Below are 22,268 nucleotides of genomic sequence, written 5' to 3'. Positions count from 1 at the left end.
AAATTGGAGATCTGTTTTTAACAGAAACAAATTTAGCTTTCTCCACAGCATTTTTAATCACTGAAATTACCCAAAGATTTGGATTGTTACAGTCATCTTAATTAAACATAAAATGAGATACGATAATATTCATCACTTTAAAAAAATTAGTCAGACCAGCCAAAGCCACTTACTTTGCAAACTATGAATATTTCAACATTGCTTTCTACACTGGCTGCTAGGAAACAAGCAATCTGCAAAGGTTAAAGGAGCTCAAACTCTCCAGATGACAATGGGTTGGTTTTTTGGGTATTTTTAAGGATTAACGCACCAGGATTAATGCATTATTAATATCATGGCAGTTTTGCAGCAGCTTCCTCTCTTGAATCCTTCTATCATTCATTTACTCTCATCTTACACTATTAAAACTGGTATTAGGATCAGGTTCTTAGGTCTTTCCCTAATACCTCCTACACAAATTTATCATCCTCATAAATGTCATGAGCTTATTTGTGAGAATGGTCCAATCCTTAGCTTTTCTACAGCTGGGAGATCCTGTTAGATCCAGCTCCTGGAGCTATCTGTAATGTGTGTCACACTGGCAGTCCTTTGAGGCAACCTTAAATTCCTACTATCATGCTGCACGTCACAAAATCAAGAAAATTAATCATAATGATAACCCAACACATAATTGCACAGCAATTTTTTTATTTCTCTGGAAGCATATAATTTCATTCTAGAAATAGAAAAAAAAAAAGAGATAAATATTTTTAAAATGTAAATTCATGGAGATTCAGTATCAATATGCCTGACAGCAATCATTTACTTCTCAATTAAAGGTATATATTTGCTGCTGAGGGGAGAAAGGTCAAGGCAAAGAAAAGAGTGCCTGACATAGCAGCTCAATCTATGAAGGCTGCATAGGGTGAATAGTAATAAAAAATTATTCAATTTATTTTGACAATTTCCTAAAGCACCTATTAGATGGCTTCCCCTATCTTCCTTGACTTCATCTATGACTTTGATTTTTTTTTTAAGTTGAACAGACATACAACCCAATCCACAGAGAGTTTGCACAGTTGCAATTCCAGAACCACAAGTCACTTCATAGGCTTTGAGAATAGGACACCAACAATAAATAACACTTCTTAATATATCAGTTGGGTAAGGCAGATTTCTCATGACTGCAAGCCCTTCCAGAAAGCAGTGCTGGTGACTGTGTATGAGCTGGTGACTGTGGATGACACTCTTCTCCCTGAATCGTAGGGCAGAACATCCTAGTGTCAAGCCAAATTCATTCTCTGCCTCTGAATACAAACCATCAGCATCTTAACTTAAATATTGAATTCCTACATCAGGTAAAACACTTGGAAGCACCAAAGCCTTTTCCCAGTCTCCTGCAATTTAATACAGAGGCTTGCTACTTCTACCTGTCCATGAGGAAGATTGTTTCAAGTCCCACCTTTCCTAGTTTGTGGGTACATGTTTGCTGTGTCATGTTTTCTGCAGTTTCCTGTACAAAATTTTGGCTACCATATATTACAAACTGTTAATCCTATTCACATTCTATTACCTTTTCCCTATACCAGATTTAGCTCCTTGGTGTTATGTTAAACCAGACAATAGAGATAATTTCTGTAAAACTATTCCCAGCCATAGGCCAGGCCTGATCTGGGCACCAAGTACAGGGAAAGCACCTCCATGAATGACAAGAACATTCAAACAAAGCTTAACTAATGGCCTACTACCAACAAACTTTATTATTGTATAACCAATCTCATTAGACAGGCACACAAACCAAGAGTGTTATTTCTGTTCTTTTCCGCCCTTTCCATGCTAGTCTTCCAGCCATGATGGGCCACAGAGCACACAGGCAACCTCCATACATTTGCTGCCTCCTTACAAGAGCTCTTCAGATTTGCAGGGGGGACAAACCACTTGCTAGTGCAGCTGAAATCCCAGGATTTAGTCCTCCACTAAATGATCCTTTTGAAGTTTCTTCAAAACAGCTGTTCCACTAAAAATTCTCAACTATAAACTGGAAAAAACTTAATGAAGGACCTAATTGAAGGGTATTAATACTCTCTTTCAGACCTCCAGAGCCTGGAGCAAGGAGACCTTTGCATGAAACTCTGCATCAACCCCAGCAGGCATGGGCAACAGCAGCCAGAAGTAAATAATGAATGAAATACACAACCCACCTGAACAGGCAAGGGAGGAAAGCATGACAAAGCAAAGATGGCACATTTTAACCTCTGGTCATTGGTTAATGAGAAACATTCTGTCACACACAGTTCTCTTCCTCCTCCCCTCCACAAGGCAAGCAGGGCTGTGGGGAGGGAACCTTGTGCCTCCTACAGCCGCAACTTCAGGTTGTTTCAGCAACAGCTTGATACAAGACACTGATTCAGCAGAATTGGATATATATATAAAGTGCAGAATGCAAAAAACAACCTCTGTATTTCAAGATATTCTCTGCAGTTTATTTTACCTAGACAGAAGTAAAATTTCTCAGTGAACTCTACTCCTATTTATTGTCAGCATCCATAAGTAGGATTAAAAAACAACACCCAAGTACTCTGGCCAGCATCTCTATAAAACCTACTGTTGAAAGGCACATTTAACTCAATTTTCATACAGAAATCCTGCTTACAAGGTGCTCTGTGCCAAGATTAATGTTTCTATTCAAATAGCATTTATAACCAATGGCCATAGGATTTCTCAATCAAAAGTAAAAAGGTCAGTTTTGTATTCAACTACTGAAGTTCACAAGAAAATTACACAACTGAAAATAGTTTTTAATGCCTGAGGCAGATTTGCAGGAAAACAGTTCTAGGTTTCAGCTTCCTGTGACAACTTACCCCACTACTCAGTTGCTATTAATGCTTTTTAGCTTACTGCATAACTTCTTCTCCTTCATTTTATTTGCTTTTAATTCAAGTCACAGAACTTTGTTCCCAACTTGCTGTCTCAGCACTCTGTTTCATAACTGCAAGAAAAGAACTGGAGGCAAACAGAAAGAAAAGAACATAACATAACCACAGCAACTTACCTACTAGGTCAGGAGCAAAGTATTGGAGGCAACAAACACTGTGAGCTATATACATTAAATAGAAGACAGTGATTTAAACACTTTGTGCTTTTTCCAAGACTTTCTCCTTATTAACAGCACGCAGGACAGACTGCCTTAAAATAAGAAACGTGGAAAAAAAGCACAGAATTTAATTTTAAAGCCCCTCCACACATACTGAAAATAAAAGCAGTCATACAAAAGACATCCTGCTTGACTACTCCTCCCTCACACCTCAACAAGGTGTTTACAGAAAGGAGGAACAGACTGCCAGTGTGACAAGCTCCTCACCCAGCCCTGTGGTACCCACCAGTGAGCCGCTATCAAGCTCACACCCTTGCCCAAAAGCCAAGCACACAGAGTGGCTGCATTCTGCCATCCTGCAACTTATGATCCTCATTGGTAAAGAGCTAACAGTTCTTGTAGAAGCCAACCTCACACTTGAAGAACTTCCTGGTTTAAGCTGCCATTTTGCAGAACAGCAACTAGTGTCAAAGATCCCAGTAAGAGATAAAAAATGTAATGCTTGTCAAACACATGGCCAAAATTGATAGGAGATCACTCTAAAATACTTCAAAAACCAGATTTATTAACTTTCTGTGCTAGCACAACCACTATACCACATATTCTTGTCAAAGACCTGAAAAATCCTGTGGTTATCCCTATCAAGATCAGAATTGCTCTGCTATGTGATCTTGAAGGAATAAGAACCAAGAACTACTACTTTTAAAAACTTCAAAGTTTTAAAGGGCAAAAAGTTAAAGGAAGTAGAAGACAGTAAGAGTGATCAGCAACTATACTAAAAAGAATTCCTCAAATTATACCTTTACTTTCACATGGAACTAACAATCTCCTCATCCAAAAAGCACTCTCATTCCTACTGGTGTTTAAAATTAAATAATCCCTTGCAATATGAAGTAACTTCCAGAAAATCTATCTCACAAATTAATTATGAATTACAGATAATTCTAATACACAATTTAAAGAAGTGTTTTCCTCCTCCATCCCCAATGTCATCAGCTTTCTTCCAGACTAGCTATCTACACAAAGGCCACGGCAATGTTCATTGGGCACTGGCCACTCCAGAGGACCCACCCAAAGCACACACAAGTTTAAGATGTGAAAATATGAACACTATCAAGGAAGGAAAGGATAGATATCAATAGAAGAAAAAATAGCCTTCTATTGCTTGGTATTTGTTAAAGGAATAGATTTATTTAAAGGAAGCTCTTAAATGCTTCTTCTATTTTACCCATCAGACAGAGAAAATTTCCCTGGAATAACTCTGATTTTTTTTCGAGGTTTGAGTTTCGAGGTTTGAGACCTCTTGCAGGGTTGTCCACTAGTGTCGAAGTCATAAAACCCTTTTTATATGTCACCTAATAAAAATCAAGTTTTCTTTTAGAGAAGCAACTAGTTGTGTACAGAACAAAATCTATCTGTATTTCACAAGCATTCTTATGCCGCTGTCTGAAATGTAGAGCAAAACAGGAATTCCATGGGCCTCTCTAAGAAGTTTGCATTTGATTTTTAGTAAATTAGTACACCTAGCATATGTAAACTGACAGGAGAGACATATGTTCATATCTTAATGACCCTCTAATCACCTGCTCATTCCCTCAGCCTGGAATTGATTATTCACCAGAGGCACCTTCCCTCTTCTGCCTCTCCTGAGGGTTCCAGTTGAGCCACTGTTGGCAGTAAGACACTGGGATGAATGGACCTTTGCTCTGTTTCAATATGGTCCTTCTGTAGTAAATCCCATAGCAAGCCGATGCACCGACAATCAACTCCAACAACTGATGTCACTTAGTGAGAATTGCTAAGATTCAGGGGCATCACATCTGGGAGACATAAGGGTAAAACACCAATGCAACTGCAGGTGGGACAGACACTGTGTGCTCTCAGATATTCAGCAGCCCTATCAGACAGTCTGTTCTGAAATTCTACAGCGCTTTAGTGCAACTAGAATAAAGAGAAAGGAAAAAAGAGAAAGAAAACAGTTTACAAGCACATTATACTCAGCAATGACAACAGCAGTCACTCAGTAGAGGAGATAAAATTAGTTATCTGGGGAGGAGAAAGAGCCCTCCAGCACTTAGATTTAATAGAGTCACTTATTTACTGCTCACTGAATTGCTCTGCAAGAATATAAAAGCAGCCTGGAAACAAAGCATTTCTTCCATGGCAAAGTTTCTCAGTCAGGGAAGAGTTTACACTTGGCAACTAATACAGGCCATTGGGAAAGTTTTGTAGTGAAATGCGTGTTTGTCTATCTTCACACCAAGATTCTGAAAATAACCAGCTTACAGGAAAACATGATTTGCTTAAATATTAAAAGGTAAAAAATTAAAGATGAAACTGTAGTGTTAAACTGTTTGCGTGCCTTAAAACTGTAAACAAAGCATAAATGAGATTTACAGTAGGGAAAGAGCAAATTACTTCCACACTTCTGTAGCTCATCAGCCTAAAGAGCATACAACTCCCAGCCAAATCTATTTCAGTGAAAAGAAGTGAAACTGTGTTTGTTTTCCTTGTAATTGCTATTTACAATGTGTTTGGTTGCCTAAGGGAAAAAGACAGATAATTACCAGAAAGTTTCTAAATACACTTTTAAACGCTAACAGCCTAAAATTTCAGACAATAAACTGAATTACAATTATTGTCCATAGACTTGGACACACATCCTCAAGTAATTAAATTCAGTCTGTTACAATCCACTGTTTGGCATTTTTTTTTGATGTATCACTGCTGCTGAGATGGCACAAACCACTCAGGGACCCAAAATGCTTCACAGGAGGTGGGGAGGGAAGGGAAGGGAAATAAATCACAAAACTACCAAACATCTTTTATTGAACTTTTTTGCACTGAAGGTTGGACACGTTTGTGAATTACTAACATAGTCAAACATTAAGGATTTAAGAATGACATTGCCTAGGGAGTCAATTTTGCCATCCAAGTAGAAGTAGAAGCCAAGCAGAAAAGAAGAAATTTGGGTGTTTACCCTGGCATTCACACATCCTTTTCTCTCAAAAGACAGGAAGGTTAAGTATAAAAAGCGATGGACAAGTGTGCAGAAATCCAGTTTTATTGTTGAATGAGTGGGGCATTTAAATGGAGCACCTAAACGGAGAGAGGGTTTTGGGATTGGGTTTTCTGTTTTGATTTAGTTTGGGTTTTTTTTAAATCTAGCACTTATTTCTTCTTACATCTGTTTTTAAAGATGTTCAAGTATGAATGGTCCCATGTAAAATTTTCAATTTGTCTGAGAAAAGGAATGTGTTATTTGAGGACATAGGCCCCAAGCTTCTACATACTGAAGCTTGCTGGCAAGCAGGTAAAACAATTCAGCTTTACCTGAATCTGTCTTAAGAGACTCTGAAAACATCATTTGCCTTCCTTTTCTGCAAGTCACTGCTAGATACCACTATTTAGTACTTACAGTCTACTTTTGTCACACAAATGCAAATAGGCCTCTTAAAATTGGCACCATATCCAAAAGAAAGTGCTGATCCTAAGAAATTGCAACTCCTTGACAGGGCCAAGGTAGCAAAAAGTTCTGGCACCTTGCAGGCCTGCAAGAAATCCCTGTACTTTAGAATCATTAAAGGAGATATTTTATTGACTTTAAATTGAATTCTCAGCAACCTGATGCTTGTTTAATGACCTTGATAATAGAAAGTGAACTGGGAGTAGCAGCTCCCACATGTGCAGGCAGGCCACAAGCTATCAAACTGGCAACCATGTGGGCAGTCCTCAACATATCTGAATTTAGTGCACCTACACAGAATCAAATATACACATATTAGGGTGTACATATATATATTAGGGTGTAGTACATCTACACCCACAAAAACATCACCTGTCTCAGTCAGAAAATGGGATTATCTATCCTTCAGCAGACCAGGACCAGACTCTTCTCACAGGCACAAAGAACATATTTTTCAGCTGAGCATTTCTAACATCAAATTTTGTTCACTGGGTGGATGTGGCTGGTAAATAAACAACTATTCTCTGCTTTACAGTACACATGTGCTGTACCACAGCTGAGAGAGTACAAAAGAATAAAACCTAACCCAGGAAGAGCATGGTGCTAACCCACCAAGGCTGGCAGTCTGATCTTCACAAAGGCTTAAGAGCTGGACTAGATAATCCTTGTGGGTCTGTTCCAGCTCAGAATATTCTGTGACTCTTTTCTCCTGTATATTAAAATCAAGCAATGCCTTCATCTTTAGCACCTCATCTGTGACAACCCATCCTTACTTTACACTGTTCAGAGGCAAGATGGAAGGTGCATGAGCATAGCAATGAGCCTGCCTCTGACTGCCCTTCAGTCAATGCACTTGAAAACAGGCCCCTTTTTATTTCTTTAAACAAGGTGAGTTTTCTGTTGGGTTGGCCTTCCTGGTTATGCTGAATCAGACTTTTTCCATGAATATTACAGCTGCTTAAACGCAAACCCAAGCAAAACAGCCTCTCCTTGGTTTCTTCTTGGGAGTTTTATATTTTGGTAAATTTTCCTTTAACCTGACCTCAGGAGACCTTCTCAGGCCTGCACAGACTTAAGACAGCCTCTACGGAAACTTTGTAGTCAAGCACCAAGACTAATAAAAGCACTATTCATCTAACTTACACATGGAGCTTTTAGTGATGAGTCAACCTGTCCAGTAAAACTACGGACACAGTTTTTGTCCAACAATTTATCCAAATCAGCAACAAGCAAAATGACTGTATATACATTCCAATGCGGATGTACAAGTCAGAGTACCATTCCAATTAATGTGCAAGGTGAAATTTGGAGGTAAGGGTCTGACCAAGGTTTCATTTGCTAGGTGTGGTTTATTATCTACTTTTAACCAATTTTCATTTTGGCAGTAGATTCAGGGCTTGTCATGCCAATTTAATTATTCTATTATTTGAACTTTGCATCTTTATCAAGGCAGTTGTGCAAACATTACTCAGCTTTATGTTTCCCAGATTAGTTTTACACGTTTAGAAAGTTTGATGAAACTGAATTGCCATTCTTAAGCAAACTGGGAATGCGTCAAAAAGGTTTTGCTGTGCTAGGGCATCTCTCAGAAAAGCTGACTGCATTAGCTGATGCAGAGCAGGGAGGAAACTGCAGTTGCATTTTAGAGCTCCAAGAGGAATAGTTGCGATAAACACATTTTCCACCCTGCCAGGGGAGAAAACGCAAGACAGCACCAATAGAGACTTCTGCCAGCAGGAAACGAGGTGGGGCATCCGTGGAGAAGAGGACTGGAAAAGAAGGACGGTACCGGGAAAACAGAAGCACGGCAGCAGGAACTCGCATCAGAGCGGCGTAACTTTCAGCAGCATCCTCCTCCCCGTGCTGCTGCTGCTACTCCTCTCCCCTGGGAGCTGCCGAGGGATGGCTCCGCGGCCCGGGCCCGCAGGGGAGGCGGCGGGCAGGGCACCGGCCGCCCCCCGCCGCCCGGAGGAAGAGGAAGCGGCGCCGGGCCCGCAGGAAGTGCGGCTGCCCCGCGCCCGCCGCCCCCGGCCCGGCCCGGCGGCCGCTGCGCCGAGACAGGTGGCGGCGGCCAGAGCCGGCCCCGGCCCCGGGGGCAGCGGCCGGCAGGACCGTTCGTCACCCGTTCGGCAGCCGCCCTCCTCGCCCAGCGGCGCACCTGCCCTGCCCACCCCTACCTTGTTGAGGTGGGGGTCGCGGAGCACGTCGTAGCCCCTCTTCATGGTGAGCTGCAGGGGCCGGGCGGCGTCCCGCCTCTTCTCGTCTCCCTTCCCTGCTTGCATGGTGCGGCGCGGCGGGGCTGACTGCCGTCAGGTCGCTGCGGGAGCGGAGGCAAAGTGGCGGCGGCTCCTCCTGCTGAGGTGACCGCCCGGCGGGGTGGGATGATCCTACCGGAGGGCGGGAGGGAGAGAGGGAGGGGGCAGAGCCGTGGCGAGGCGCCGCCGCCGCGCGCGGGGGTCACCGGCGAGCCGCTGAGTCACCGGCGGCTCCGCGCGCAGCCGGGCGGCCGCCCAGGTGCGAAGGGCAGCGCGGGCGCGGACCCGCAGCCCTGCCCTGCCCTGCCCTGGCGGGGATGCGGGCTGTGCTGCCTTCCAGCGCAGCGGAGGGGCCGCCCGCAGAAGGAGGCCGGTCTGGGATCACCTGCTGCAGGGGCTCGCAGGCGCGGCTCTGCCTCGCCACGCCGGGTTTGGCACGGGGGCTGCCGAGCACCGCGCCCGGACATCGTCGGCCCGGAGCCCGCTGACCCCCCCGGCGCGGCCTCACGCAGGAGCCGGGGCTCTGCGCTTGAGTCACGTTCAAGTTTCACTTTCCTTCTGCTCTTTAAATGGCCATGAAATCCAATCTTTCCCGAAGGGGACGGACTGCATAGCTTCGTACAGTCCGGAACACGTTTGATGCAATTAGCTGTGGGTTGGCCTCAGCTGTGGTGGTCGGGGTTATGCCTGGTCAGGATGGAGAGCACCGGGGCAGAGCAGGTGCTTAGCTGGTTTGTACCGCTAGCCCCGGTTGTTTTCAGTATGTCAGTATGTTCTGAAATTCTTTACATGTGTGCAAAGAAAAAAAAACAACCCTTTGTGTGCTATATCACTGTGACTTTATTCCTCTAAATTCATGTATGTAAGCAAAAATAATTTCCATATGGATGCTGTAGTCCTGCTGGAGAATTTACACAGCTTTAAATGTGTGACTAGAGGATTAATTTAGTAGAATTTTGTTTCTGTTGTCAAGCAGCAATGAACAGATACAGATTTTGCAGCTCTTTCAAACTTACCTCTTCACATTTAATCAGTAGGCCTTGTATCCATCCTACTACCTAATCTTATATATAAAAAAAACAAACTTCCACAGAATCTGGCTTTTACCGAATTTCCTATTAAGTAGCTCTGAGAAGTTTATTTGCAGATAACCAACAAAGGAAAGTTGGAAACATTCCAAGTTTCTATTTCTGGAAACTTGACTTGCAAGTCAGCAGAAAATTCAGTAAATAGATCTGTCCCTTGCTCCACCATCTCAGTATTATGGAAAGCAATAAACTAAAATTAAAAATTTCTTCAAAACTTTAAACCTGAAGTCTTTCTGATCAATTATCCAGCTTCCCTTGGATTTCTCTGACTAGCTAAATGTCTTCCTCCCCACCCAAGTCCTGAATATTACTATCAGGTATCAGGGATATGTGGTTTCATTTCAGCTCTTTTTTAGTTATAAAATTGAAAAGCAACATAGAAACATCCTTTCTCCTTTCTTAGTGAGTACACTGAAACCATTCTGATAGAATGCTTACCTAGTGCAATATTTTGTCTGAGAGTAATGTGTACTGATGTAATTTTTATCTTCATGTTGCAACACTGTTTATAAAAAAACCCTCTTTGATTTATGTGAAAAGTCGCTGCAATCATTGTGAGTACCTGCTCAGAGGTCTGACCCCAGCCAAGAACTCAGCCTGACTCATTCTGCCCAAGTTATAAAAGGTATGTAATGAAGCAGCTAATTTAAGTCAAATTCATTGGGATATATACATTTTTTAATGTAATCAGAATTCAGAAACCATTTACTACTGTGTTTTTAGTGTGAATTTACTCCTCCCTATCTTCCTAAAAATAAAATTTATTTCCATTTGTTATGTTCAAACACTAATAAAAACTAAATGATAACTATCTTTTGAGATAAATGAGTTGTAAGAATGGTAACAGATCTTTTCAGCTCAAAAGAAGACCAAAGAAACAAGAAGAAATGGTGTCATGTGTCACCTGTCACCTGTAAAAATCTTCCACTTGAGACCTGGAACATTTTACCATTTAATGAGATTAGTAAGGATTTATTTGTCCAAGTCTGCTGTTAGTGATTACTTTTCTTCTAGATGCTATACCTTCCTTCAAATTCAGTTGTGCATTTGTATTGCCTTTACAGAGTGTCTTTGATCAAGAGAAATTTCAGAGTGGCTTTTCTAGGACCTCAAAATATTCAAACTGTAAAAATAATTCAGGGGTCCAAAGGAGTAATGCTCAGCAGTTACATCTGCAGTCAAAGGTCATTATTCCAAAAGAGGACTGCATTGCATAATAATGGCATAACATAATCCTATTTATAGGACTATAAATAAAGCTTTTGTAAGTGACCAAATTATTTGTAATGCCTTTGTACACAATATAGATTTTTTGTACATGTTAGCCCACGTTCAGATTATTAATGGGCATTGTACATTGTTGGTGGGTTTCTGACAGAAAATACAGTGGTTTTGCCCTTTTGGCAGGCACTTAATTCTTTTTCTCAAATGGTTTCTGTATGGAACACTTTTAAAATTTACTCATGGTTTTTCATAAGTACTTATGGTTTTACTTATGGAAATACTTATTCTGTATTTCTTGTCTCTCTCAAATCTCCTCAGATGTATTGAGGATGTATGAAAACCTCCACTTGAAACTGTCCTAGGAAAAGAAAGACTAGAAGGAAGATGGGTGGTGTGATTTAACCCTAGACAGAAACTAAGCACTGTGCAGCTGCTCACTTGCTTCCTGAGAGGGGGAGAACTCAAAAAAGGTAAAACATATGGGTTAAGAACAATTTGATAAACAAAATGAAGTAAAATACACTGTAATAATAGTAATTAAAAGTGAGGTAACAAAAAAGAGGAGTAAAATCAAAAAAAGAAAAAAAAACAAGTGATACACAAGACAATTGCTCACCACCTTCTGACCTCTGACCAAACTCCAGCCCAACCCTGAGCAGCAATTGGCCCCTCATGGCCAAATCCCCTGATTTAATTTAATGAGCATGATATTGTGTGGTATGGAAAATCCTTAGCTGTCCTGCCTATGCTCCCTCCCAGCTTTTGTGTCTCCTTGTTGGCAGAGTATGAGAGAATGAAAAGTCCTTGACTGAGGGTGAACACTATTGAGCAACGCTGAAACATCAGTGTTATCAACATGATTCTCATACTAAACCCAAAATGCAACACTCTACCAGATATTAGGAAGAAAATTAACTCTATCTCAGCCAGGAACTTGACAACCTGCTTTTTCATGCCAGTAGTAAAGACAGGTTAAGTCCAGGAAAAGAAATTTCTTTATTGTATTTAATTAAGATGACTCACTATGTTTAAATATTTAAGAATGGAACTTTGGAAATATCCTTGTGTTACACTATGAGTGATCAGAGGATTTAGATTCCCCCAAACTATTTTTTGAGCCACTGTTGATTTTGGGAGTTGCATATCCTGCTGTGACACTGGGGAGGGGTTATCTTTCAGGGCTACCAGTTTAAAAGAAAAGGAAAGGAACTCCTATGTCCTGATGAAAACATCCAGTTAACTACTTTTAGGTGGTACTTGTGTGTCGTGTCTGACTTACCCCATTAAGATGTGTAGTCAAACTATTACCTGTAGCAGTTGGGTGCTCACTGTGGGGTCACAGTACTCCAGGCAAGACCTCACCAGCCCTGAATCAATGGAAAGCTTTACTTCGTATGTTTGAACCATGCCAGTGCCCTCCATACTTGTCAGCACAATGTTTGTTTTTTTGCAATAGTGCAACACTGTTAACTTCTGCTGGGCTTGTGATCTGGTATAACCCCGGGTCCTTTTGTGAGGGGTGGAGGTTGGGTAAGTTCATTGGGAGAGACTTTTAAGATCATTGAGTCCAACTGTTAACCCAGCACTGCCAAGTCCAACACTAAGCCATGGCCCTAAGTGACATGCCTACACCACTTTTAAATGCCTCCAGGGACAGTGACTAATTAAAGGATGGAGATGCTCCTTTAACCCTCCTTTTGCTGCTCATGTATTTATAGAAACATTTGTTTCTATACATTTGTTTATTGAGTTACAAATTTTTATTGAGTTATAATTTTTTTTTGTTGGGTTGGCAATACCAAGTCAAATTTGGCAGGGACACAAGGTTAGTTTTAAAAAAGATTAATTTTTTCATGACCTACAAGATAATTGAAGCATTTTTAGAATCTCTTTAACATAAACATTTTACAGTAGTGGGTAGCAATCCTGACTTGTGCTAGGGAATTTGAAAATGAAATTGGATTTTTCATCATTGGGACAAATGTTTTTAGTTAGGCTGAAGGAGAAGCAAAAATTGAACTATATAAGCAGTATAAGGTTATTGTTTAATAATGATTTTTTTTATTATCTTGAAGTGATTTTTATAACACAAAGGTGGTTTTTCTTAAAGATATACTTCAAAGTAGACAATGCACTCCTGAAGTTAAGAGCAGAATCTAGTAGAAGGTTTGAAATGCCCAAGTGCCAACACTCTCAGTGCTGCCAGCCTGGCTGTCCCTGCCCACACTCCCAGGGCTCCCACCCACCCTGCCATGGTTCAGTAGCCCATATCAGCTCTCAGAGTCATCGATCACTGCCTCAGCAGCACCACAGCCCTGCCTGGGCCTGGCCATGGGCCCTGTTGTCCTGGACCCTGACCACCTTGCCAGCCCGGCCTCCACAGCCTCATCACTACAGCCACCCAACAGTCATGAGGTGTCCCTGACCACTTGTGGGCTGACTGGCCAGCCTGGCCTCCACAGCCTTGTCACTACAGAGTCACTCAACAGTCACGAGGCACTGGGCTGACCCCACTTCATGTCCTCAGGCCAGCCTCAGCAGCACAGCACACATGGACAGGGCTGCCCTCAGCTGCCCCAGCCTCCCCTCCTCCTTCAGTGGGGGTGGTGGCACAAGCCACGACTGGTGATGCCTGCCTTGCTGGCCCAAACAGGGACACCACTGGCCCCAGCCCACACCACAGCCTGGCCAGAAGATGGGTGTGGAGAAGGCAGAGCCAGGCTCTTTTCACAGATGAGGAGTGCAGTGCTAAGAGGTGGCAGTAGCAAGGTGCACTCAGAGTACATCCAGTTAGGCTTAAGCACAACATTTTCAAGCAGAAGGGTGGTGAGCACTCAAGCGGGCTGCCAAGAGAGGTTGAAGAGTTTCATGCCTGCAGCATTTCAAAACTTGACAAGTCTGTGAACAATCCAGCTTTGAAGGTCAGTCTGTTGACAGCAAAAGGTTGGGCCAGATGAACTTCAGACATCCTTTCCAACGTGGACTGTTAGGTGATTCTGCAGGTAGTACACTGCTGAGAGTGACAAATTCTCTGAACATGCAGGCATTTCTACAGGAATTTCATTAGAGCCACAAAAGGCTGCTCCTCCTCATGAATTCACCAGCTTTCTTTGATCTCACTCTTCGGTTTCTGACTCTCCTTCTATTAAGGCTTCTATAAGGCTGTTTGACCAGTGGGATTTTTACTCAGAACTTGCTTCATACCTCTCATGCTCGATCCCTTTCTGCTAAGGGTTTTATCCTACATGCATTAAATTTAGTTAAACTGTTGAACTTCAACAACTAGTGGTAAGTATCCTAAGACTCCACAATTTTGGAATCCCTTGCTGGGTTCATAAAAATACTAAAATTATTTCAGCATAATACATACATTATATATATATTAATTAATAAAACAGTAAGAATGCCTGTTGCAATTGCTGTTAGTCAACATCCCATTGTCCAGGTGTCACAGGGAAAAAGCTGTGCCTGGCCCAGTACATGTTACTGGAGATGTTGAAGCACTGTGAGAGCATGTCCACATACACATGGCACCATTAGGAACTTCCAGCACTTCTCAAGTCAGATGTAAATTAGGGAGAGACATATAGAAGTAGTTGCATGTTTGCATAGCCACTCACACTTCACAGTAGGCCTGGAGTAGAATGAGACTTTAATTTTCCCACATGCCAGTGTTAACATATTGACTGGTAGACCATGTCCTTGTAATTATAGTAAATCTAGCACAAGGCAATTAAAATATGCATGCCACAGTGCAGCACGTTCTCAGAAGATATTCTGGCTGTATTTGTGTTTCAAGAAGATTAAATAATGCTCAAAATAAGCACCCTTTTCCAGTGTTTTTCCAAATAGTGCAGTTTTCTAAGAATTTGTTCTATTTCTACAAAAAAATACCCCAAAACTGTAGAGGCCCAGTTTTTCACTTGTTGTCTTTTAATCTCACAAGAACAAAACTAACGTGAGGAGTAATAGATTTCAAAGGTGATTTAAAATGCCAGTATTTTGAATATGCAGACACTCTGGAGTGACTTAAATGACCTACATAAAGGCGTGAAAACTCACATTCCTTCTCTTCAAGCTATTCAAAATCAAGCAAATCTTCCTTGAAATATCCTGTTAAAATTAATTTCCTGAATTGGCTGGGGACGAGGAATGTAAAATATTTCTAGATTCCAAAGCCTGCTTATCTGAAGGATAGGAAATCTTGATAGTGTTATCTTTTCATCACTAATGCAAATGCCTATATTTAACACTGCACCTAGTTTTAGAAATTTAGATGTGTACATTTATTTCCATCTCAAATATTTTAGAGGTATTTTGTAGAAGAATGTTTCAGATTAGGAGTTTAAAATTTTTAGGTTGTTTGGTTAACTGTCTCAGAACAAATTTTTCTTGGCTTCATTTTAGTTGTGCTAACACTGAATTTAGAACTGAAGATTTTTGAATGCCAGAATTAAATTACTATGACTTTATGGTATGATTTGTATCATAATGCTGGGAGTTCACTGTCTTGCTAGGAATAATAGGATTTAGAAAAAGGCCCCAAACAGCACTGTTGTTCTTCTATTATTTCTAGAGTCCACTATTGTTGTTATTAGAGTTCCAAAGTCCATACCTCTTGGGTGTATTCTCATGGCTGCAGCTCTTCACAGACTCCTTCTTCTGCACACTGTTCTCTCTCAGGTCAGGGCTCCTCCAAGGCTCTCCCTGACTGGCTTACCCGCCCTCTTTTATCCCGGTCATCTTCATCAGTTACAGCTGCAGCCCAATTAAGGACATCGCAGCTGCAGCCCATCAAGGGCAACCGGGACCTCTGGGGCAAAGCCTCTATACACATATACAAATACATTTCCTCTACTATATTTCCCCCTTTTTCTTTTACTTAAGTTAACAGTTATACAGATGTTTAATTACAATACATACATTTCTCCATGACTCACAGGTCATGCATAACACCCACACTTTGTCGCAGCTCTTGGCCACCACAGCTCTCGGCTGTCTTAGCTTCTACCAACTATCACCACAGCTCTTGGCTGTTCTGTCGCAGCTCTTGGCCGCCACAGCTCTCGGCTGTCTTATGTTGTCGCAGCTCTTGGCCGCCACAGCTCTCGGCTGTCTTAGCTTCTGCTAGCAATCACCACAGCTCTTGGCTTTTCTGTCGCAGCTCTTGGCCACCACAGCTCTCGGCTGTCTTATGTTGTCGCAGCTCTTGGCCGCCACAGCTCTCGGCTGTCTTATGTTCTGCTAACTATCACGTCGGGGTCACCACTTGTTGTTCTTCTATTATTTCTAGAGTCCACTATTGTTGTTATTAGATTTCTAAAGTCCATACCTCTTGGGTGTATTCTCATGGCTGCAGCTCTTCACAGACTCCTTCTTCTGCACACTGTTCTCTCTCAGGTCAGGGCTCCTCCAAGGCTCTCCCTGACTGGCTTACCCGCCCTCTTTTATCCCGGTCATCTTCATCAGTTACAGCTGCAGCCCAATTAAGGACATCGCAGCTGCAGCCCATCAAGGGCAACCGGGACCTCTGGGGCAAAGCCTCTATACACATATACAAATACATTTCCTCTACTATACAGCACTTTTACTTCAATTGCTGTATCAGATCTATGTTCCAGCAATAAGAGTGGAAAATCTGCAAGACTCCTTCCATTGTTTATAAAAAGAGGGTGAATTCTTTTAGCTCTGCCAATTACAGACAAAATTTCAAACAACTTCAGCACCTTTAGGATAATTTTGGAATAGTATTAGCAAGTGCACTTCCATTGTTTGCTTCCATGGTTATGTCTGGCCCAGGAATTTTAACAGTTTAGCAACAGACAAAGCATGCTCAGAAATTTTCCTCTTTTAACTACTTTGTCTCCTATACACAGGAGCCCATGAAGGGCTTTTTCTTTTCCACATGCTAATTACCATAAATGTTTTGGAGATTGTTCTACTAACTCTATTTTGTTTTCCAAATCATTAGCAATGTTAAAAACAAACCTTCTGACAAAAATGTTGGCAGAAGCTCAAACAGAAGTCCTAGTTCATCAAGGAAACCCTTCCCTCTGCAAAGGGACCTGTGTGGGGTCCTTTACATGCTGTTCAATTGCCAAAGCACGTGAGGTTGAGCACATGAGATTCCAGCCATGCTTAGGTTTTTTATGTACAAATCATTTGGACAAGACCAATTAAAAGTTAAAATCAGTTGAATCATCAGGGAAGTATGAGGCAGTACTTTTAGAGGTAGAGAATTGCCACTATGCTTTAACAGGAGGCTGTAAAGACTAGGTAAAGGGATCATGGGCATCAATGGCAATGATGCTTGCTTTGCAATACTTGTAAAAGGCCTAGGTAGCTTCAGCATGAGTACAAAACACAAGGGCAAAAGAAGTAGGAATGGCCTGGGCTGGAAGGGACCTTAAAGTCCTTCTTTAAGGTCAACTTTCTGCAGTGGGCAGGGACACCTCCCACTAGAACAGGTTGCTCAAATCCCCATCCAATCTGGCCTTGAACACTTCCAAGGATGGGACATCCACAACTTCTCTGGGCAACCTGTTCCACTGCCTCACTATCTTCATAATGAATAAATTCTTCCTAATATCTAATCTAAACCTGAAAGAGCTCAGTCTAAAGCCCCCTTGTCCCATCACTACATGACTTTGTAAAAAATTCCTCTCCATCTTCCTTGTAGGTAGTGGAGGGCTGCTCTAAGGTCTTCCCAGAGCCTCCTCTTCTCCAAGCTGAACAATTCCAGCTCTCTCAGCCTGTCTTCATACTGCAAAGCCCAGGATGTGGTTGCCTGTCTGGTCTGCAAGTACACTTTTACAGCTCATGTTGAGCTTCTTGTTGACCAAACCCCCAAGGTCTTTCTTCCCAGGACTCCTCTCAGTCCATTCTCCACCCAGCCTGTATTTGTGCTTGGGATTGTCCTGGCCCAGGAGCAAGGCTAGGGTTAGGATTGCACTTGGCCTTGTTGAATTTCAGGAGGTTCACATAGGCCTATCTCTCAAGATTGTCCAGGTCCTTCTGGATGACATTCCTTCCCAACAGCGTGTCAACCATACCACACAGCTTTGTGCCATTGGTAGACCTGCTGAGGGTGCACTCAATCCCACTGTTTATCATTTTACCAAGCTTAACACCTGAAAGAGAACACTCAAGTAAGGGCTCATAGTTCATGCTTCACCAGAGCATCATGAAGAGTGTTTCTTTCCGACCACTTTTAAGATGATTCTCAGCTCATGATTATTCCAGTAGTAGCAGTCAATGTCCCATGAACTTCTTCACGGATAGATCTGTTCACCTTGTCATCCAAAGAGTCTTTCTATACAACTCTATAGAGGCCCTCAAAGGTCTGGAGACTATAGCTTTAATACAGTGGTTCTGCATACCATAAATTCTTAATATGAAGTTAACAAGCATCTAATTAAGATTTCTACTGAGATAACAATAACTTCCCATACCAAAACCCCAAAAGGATGCTCTAAGACAATATTTTGAAGATGAACTAATGTGGTCATTTTGAAGTTTGACAATCTTTTCCAAATAGCATTATGTCCTTTTTCATAATTAAGATTATTTCTTCTGACCTTAATTTGTAAAAATAAGTCCAATGTTATTTTCTGTTGTGCAAAAGAAAAGAAATAACAGAGACTTTGTTTAAACAGCAGATTTTCTGGTTGCAGGTGGTCATGTACAAGATAATTCACCATTACTGTGGATTTGCAGTTACAGGACAAGAATGACAGAGTTTCAGAAATAATGTGGCGTTGTTGCCTGTGCATAGCAATTAGTTGGTGGCCTAGTTCAGATGAGAGTTTCAGTGTCTTATAAAATGTCAAAAGAATAGCTGTCCTAGTTAATATAATTGACTGCAAGGGACAGTTGAAGGGCATGGTTTATCTATTTAAGGAAACATTATCCAAAAATTAAACAAATTTGGGCAATAAATAAGCTGTAGGGAGAAATATGAGTAAATGATAAATTTTAGAAGTGGACCAATAAAAACATTACTGCACAGCACTAAATGTCTTACCTGTCAAATAATCAGGTGTCTTCTTGCTTAAGTTTGGGAGCAGTTTTATTGATTCATACTTGTAAGAAGAGACTTCTTGAAGAAAAACATTACTCAAAATGTGTTTAAGTGTTTGTGTTCCATAAATAAATATGTAAATAAACATATCACTACTTGTTACTGTATCCTACCATTACTGCTTGTACAGTCCTTATAATTCTTCTAGTGAATGCTTACACTACAGGTTTCCCTTATGGCTTTACCCAAAACCTCTAAATCTCCATTAAAAAGAGAATGTTATTGATTTTCAGCAAATCCCACTTCCATACAGCCCATGCAGTCTGTGCTGTGACTGCACAGCAGTGCCTCTAAAGGAAGGCACTGCTGGGGGAAGTACAACACCTACAATGACTCAGAGGCCTCTTTCCTAAGTGGTGCTAAGTAAATTCAAGTAATCCATTGTGTATGTTTAATATTTGGATTGAATATAATCTGCCATTTCGTTACTCACTCATTTGCTATTGAAAGGACTTTTGAAATTGCATCTCACTCTGCCTTCCTCCCTGCAGCTGTAAGCATACAGTCAGGCTTTCTTTTGCCAAGCTCTATTTGGCAATGAAGACAAGTTTCATGAGTCAGAAAATACAAGACTTTCTCAAAATCCTGTTATCATCTATCTTTTCTGTGTGGAAAAGTTACTCTCTGAACTTGCCCTGACAGTGCAAAAATGCTGCAGGTGGCATTATTTATGGTAACTGAACTAATGGTACTATTAGTAATACAAGAGTATTACCCTTGTTCCCTAAAAAGTTTGAGCTCCCTGTTCTCCGAAAACCACTTCTTGGTTTACTTCTGATGCCTCTAATCTGTGGCCAAGCCAAAGAACCTCCATTACCCCAACAGTTTTAGTGTTGGCTGGCCAGCACTAACCAGTCCTGCAGGAGGTGGATACAATGTGCACATAGCTGTACTGTGGAGCACCGCTGCAATTTACTGCTGCACTACTCAGCTGCTCAATCTGTCAACCAACTTGTCATTTAAAAGCATAATGGTGATCCTACTGTACTGTGCTAATTCCATGTGCTAGGAGCACTGGTCTGCAGAGAGGCAATTATGGATTTATTGTGGCTGTCCATGAAGTGGTTGTCATATTCAAGCTCTGGTTGCTGCAGCCTATCTGGGTGCTTATTCCCCCATAAATTTACCAGCAGGAATAGATGACAGCAGCTTACTAGTTAATGCTCTAGCAGAAACTGAAAAAAAGCTAAGAGAAAACCAAACATTAAGGGTTTTGACAAATACCTTCAAATACATTTGCATGGAGGATGAGGAGGGGCAACAGTCTTCTAGCAATGCAGGCTGTCTCAAAGCAAGTCCAGTCATTGTGGCACAATGAATGTGGGCTATGTTCCCAGAAATCACAGTGTGGTGGAGGTACCATTGGCATAAGGTTTAGTATCCATTTATCCTTGGTAATGCAGACTGCAGGTGGTGGATTGGACATGAGGAAATAATAATAAAAAAAGGTTCTATGGGGTACTATTAGCATAGATTAAAGATAAACTTCAGAATTCCTTATCACATGAAACAGTGCTTCTCCATCATAAGGTGACAGATCTTGCCTCATTAAATAGCCACCTAAAGGTGGTAGGCTTTTTCCCCCTTTTGTTACTAGAATTAAAAAAAAAAATAGTTGCCTCCAGTGCAAGAGTCCCCAGTTCTTTTCCACTGTGTGATATAAATACAGCATTAATTAGTGAAATATAGGTGGACTGGAAAGGAGTTTTGCAGAAGGCAGGAGCTAATGGTCCACACAGCGCTTCCATAAAGTAGGTAACTGAGTAGGCAGGATCTTTCTGTAACTTTTCTTGTAACTGACTGTAGTCAGTTTTCTTGTAATGAAATTATACTAGTGCCTTGCTTTTACTTCTCTGATCATGCCTCAAAACTGAGCTAATTAGATTTCTTTCCTGCTAGAAATTATTTATTCTGACTGAGTCAGAATCCAGTGAGTGTTTTAGACCCCAAAGGAATTGTTTGTTCTAAGAATTAGCTACGTGGGATGTGTAGTGAGTGCAGACTCAGAGCCTTGAACAGATTGTTCAGCTGAAAGGGGGAGGGTAACCTCCTTACACTACAAGATATCAATTTTAACTTCTCTTTAAAAAATAATTCAAATAGTATAACATGGTTGCTCACCGGCCAGATGTTGCTATGGTCAGTTTTAGCTACAAGGTCACACACTGTGATTGGGTCAGGAACAGAATCTGTGAGAAATGTAATCTCCTTCTCAGAAAAGCACCACTGTAATCACTATGTCCTAACAAGCATGACAGTGCCAAGGTGAACTGAGAGTATGTTCAGTTACACATAGCATTTGCACAACATTTAATCTACAAAAGGTTTTGTAAAGACCAAGTGAATAATCTTCAAGCCACCTACCTGGAAACACGTAGTTGCACTTTTCTACTTTCATTTGGTAAAACATTATGCTGACTGTTGAATACCCTAAATCTCCTTAGGTTTCCAGAATCAGCCTATGGCTTTTCTAGAACTGTGCCTTTAAATGATTTAGCAGCTTTCAAATAAACATAGTTGGTGTATATGTAAAGACATAGTCTCTTCCCCTCTGAGTTTTAAATCTGAGGTCCTTATCCAGCAAACATTTCCCTGCATATTATATTTTTATATGTGTGAGAGGTTCACATTAAACTTCCACTGGGGAATATTTACAGAAAGACCACACCTGCTGAGCTTTAGCCTTTTGGCAAGTACACTACAGAGGCCTAATGGGAATTCATGGAGAAGAAAGGTTGCCTGCATTTTAAAAGGGTGTGAACCCTCCAACTTCTGAAGCTATGTGCAAATTTATATTTAGATAACTTGAAAGCTCTGCCTATAAATTGTCAGGGAGAATTAATGAGTAGTGCATGTGCAGTATATCAAACATTTGGTGTATCAGCCACTATTTTCAAATGCACCAAAGTACATGTGTGTTCATTACTGATGGCTGTATACAATAATACATGTTTAAAGTTTAAAAAGACACATTAATTGAATGTATCTGAATGCAGAAACCAGTGACCCACTCTCTTTAATAGCTGGGAAGCACTTTTTATGTTCCAGCAAGTACTTCTAAAGGGGTTCGTGAATCAAGCAG

At 41.3% G+C, this 22,268-nt stretch overlaps 2 protein-coding genes across 8 annotated transcripts in view; one reads left to right on the top strand and one right to left on the bottom strand.

The window, feature by feature from the left end:
• The window catches only part of ME1 (malic enzyme 1), a 153,846-nt gene extending 144,726 nt beyond the window's left edge, over positions 1-9,120 (bottom strand). Inside the window, exon 1 of one of the 2 annotated variants that reach the window (XM_071443797.1) lies at positions 8,717-9,120. In XM_071443797.1, coding sequence (XP_071299898.1) covers positions 8,717-8,821 — 105 coding nt within the window. In that variant the 5' untranslated portion in view covers positions 8,822-9,120. Of the gene's footprint in view, positions 1-8,328; positions 8,468-8,716 lie in introns of those variants that run through there. The other variant, XM_071443803.1, reaches the window with a different exon arrangement.
• PRSS35 (serine protease 35) overlaps positions 8,521-22,268 on the top strand; it is a 46,479-nt gene continuing 32,731 nt past the window's right edge. For 4 of the 6 annotated variants that reach the window (XR_011681791.1, XR_011681789.1, XR_011681790.1 and 1 more), the window contains exons 1-3: positions 8,521-8,762; positions 10,423-10,507; positions 11,425-11,576. The gene's annotated coding sequence lies outside the window, so the exon portion shown is untranslated. The remainder of the gene's footprint in view (positions 8,763-10,422; positions 10,508-11,424; positions 11,577-22,268) is intronic. The other 2 variants (XM_071443831.1, XM_071443841.1) reach the window with 2 other exon arrangements.

Source organism: Agelaius tricolor, unplaced genomic scaffold, assembly GCF_023055355.1.
Source record: "Agelaius tricolor isolate 1412-34295 unplaced genomic scaffold, bAgeTri1.0.p SCAF_1, whole genome shotgun sequence".
Lineage (NCBI taxonomy): Eukaryota > Metazoa > Chordata > Aves > Passeriformes > Icteridae > Agelaius > Agelaius tricolor.
Note: the sequence above shows the minus strand (reverse complement) of the source record. Positions and strands in the feature narration are given on the sequence as shown.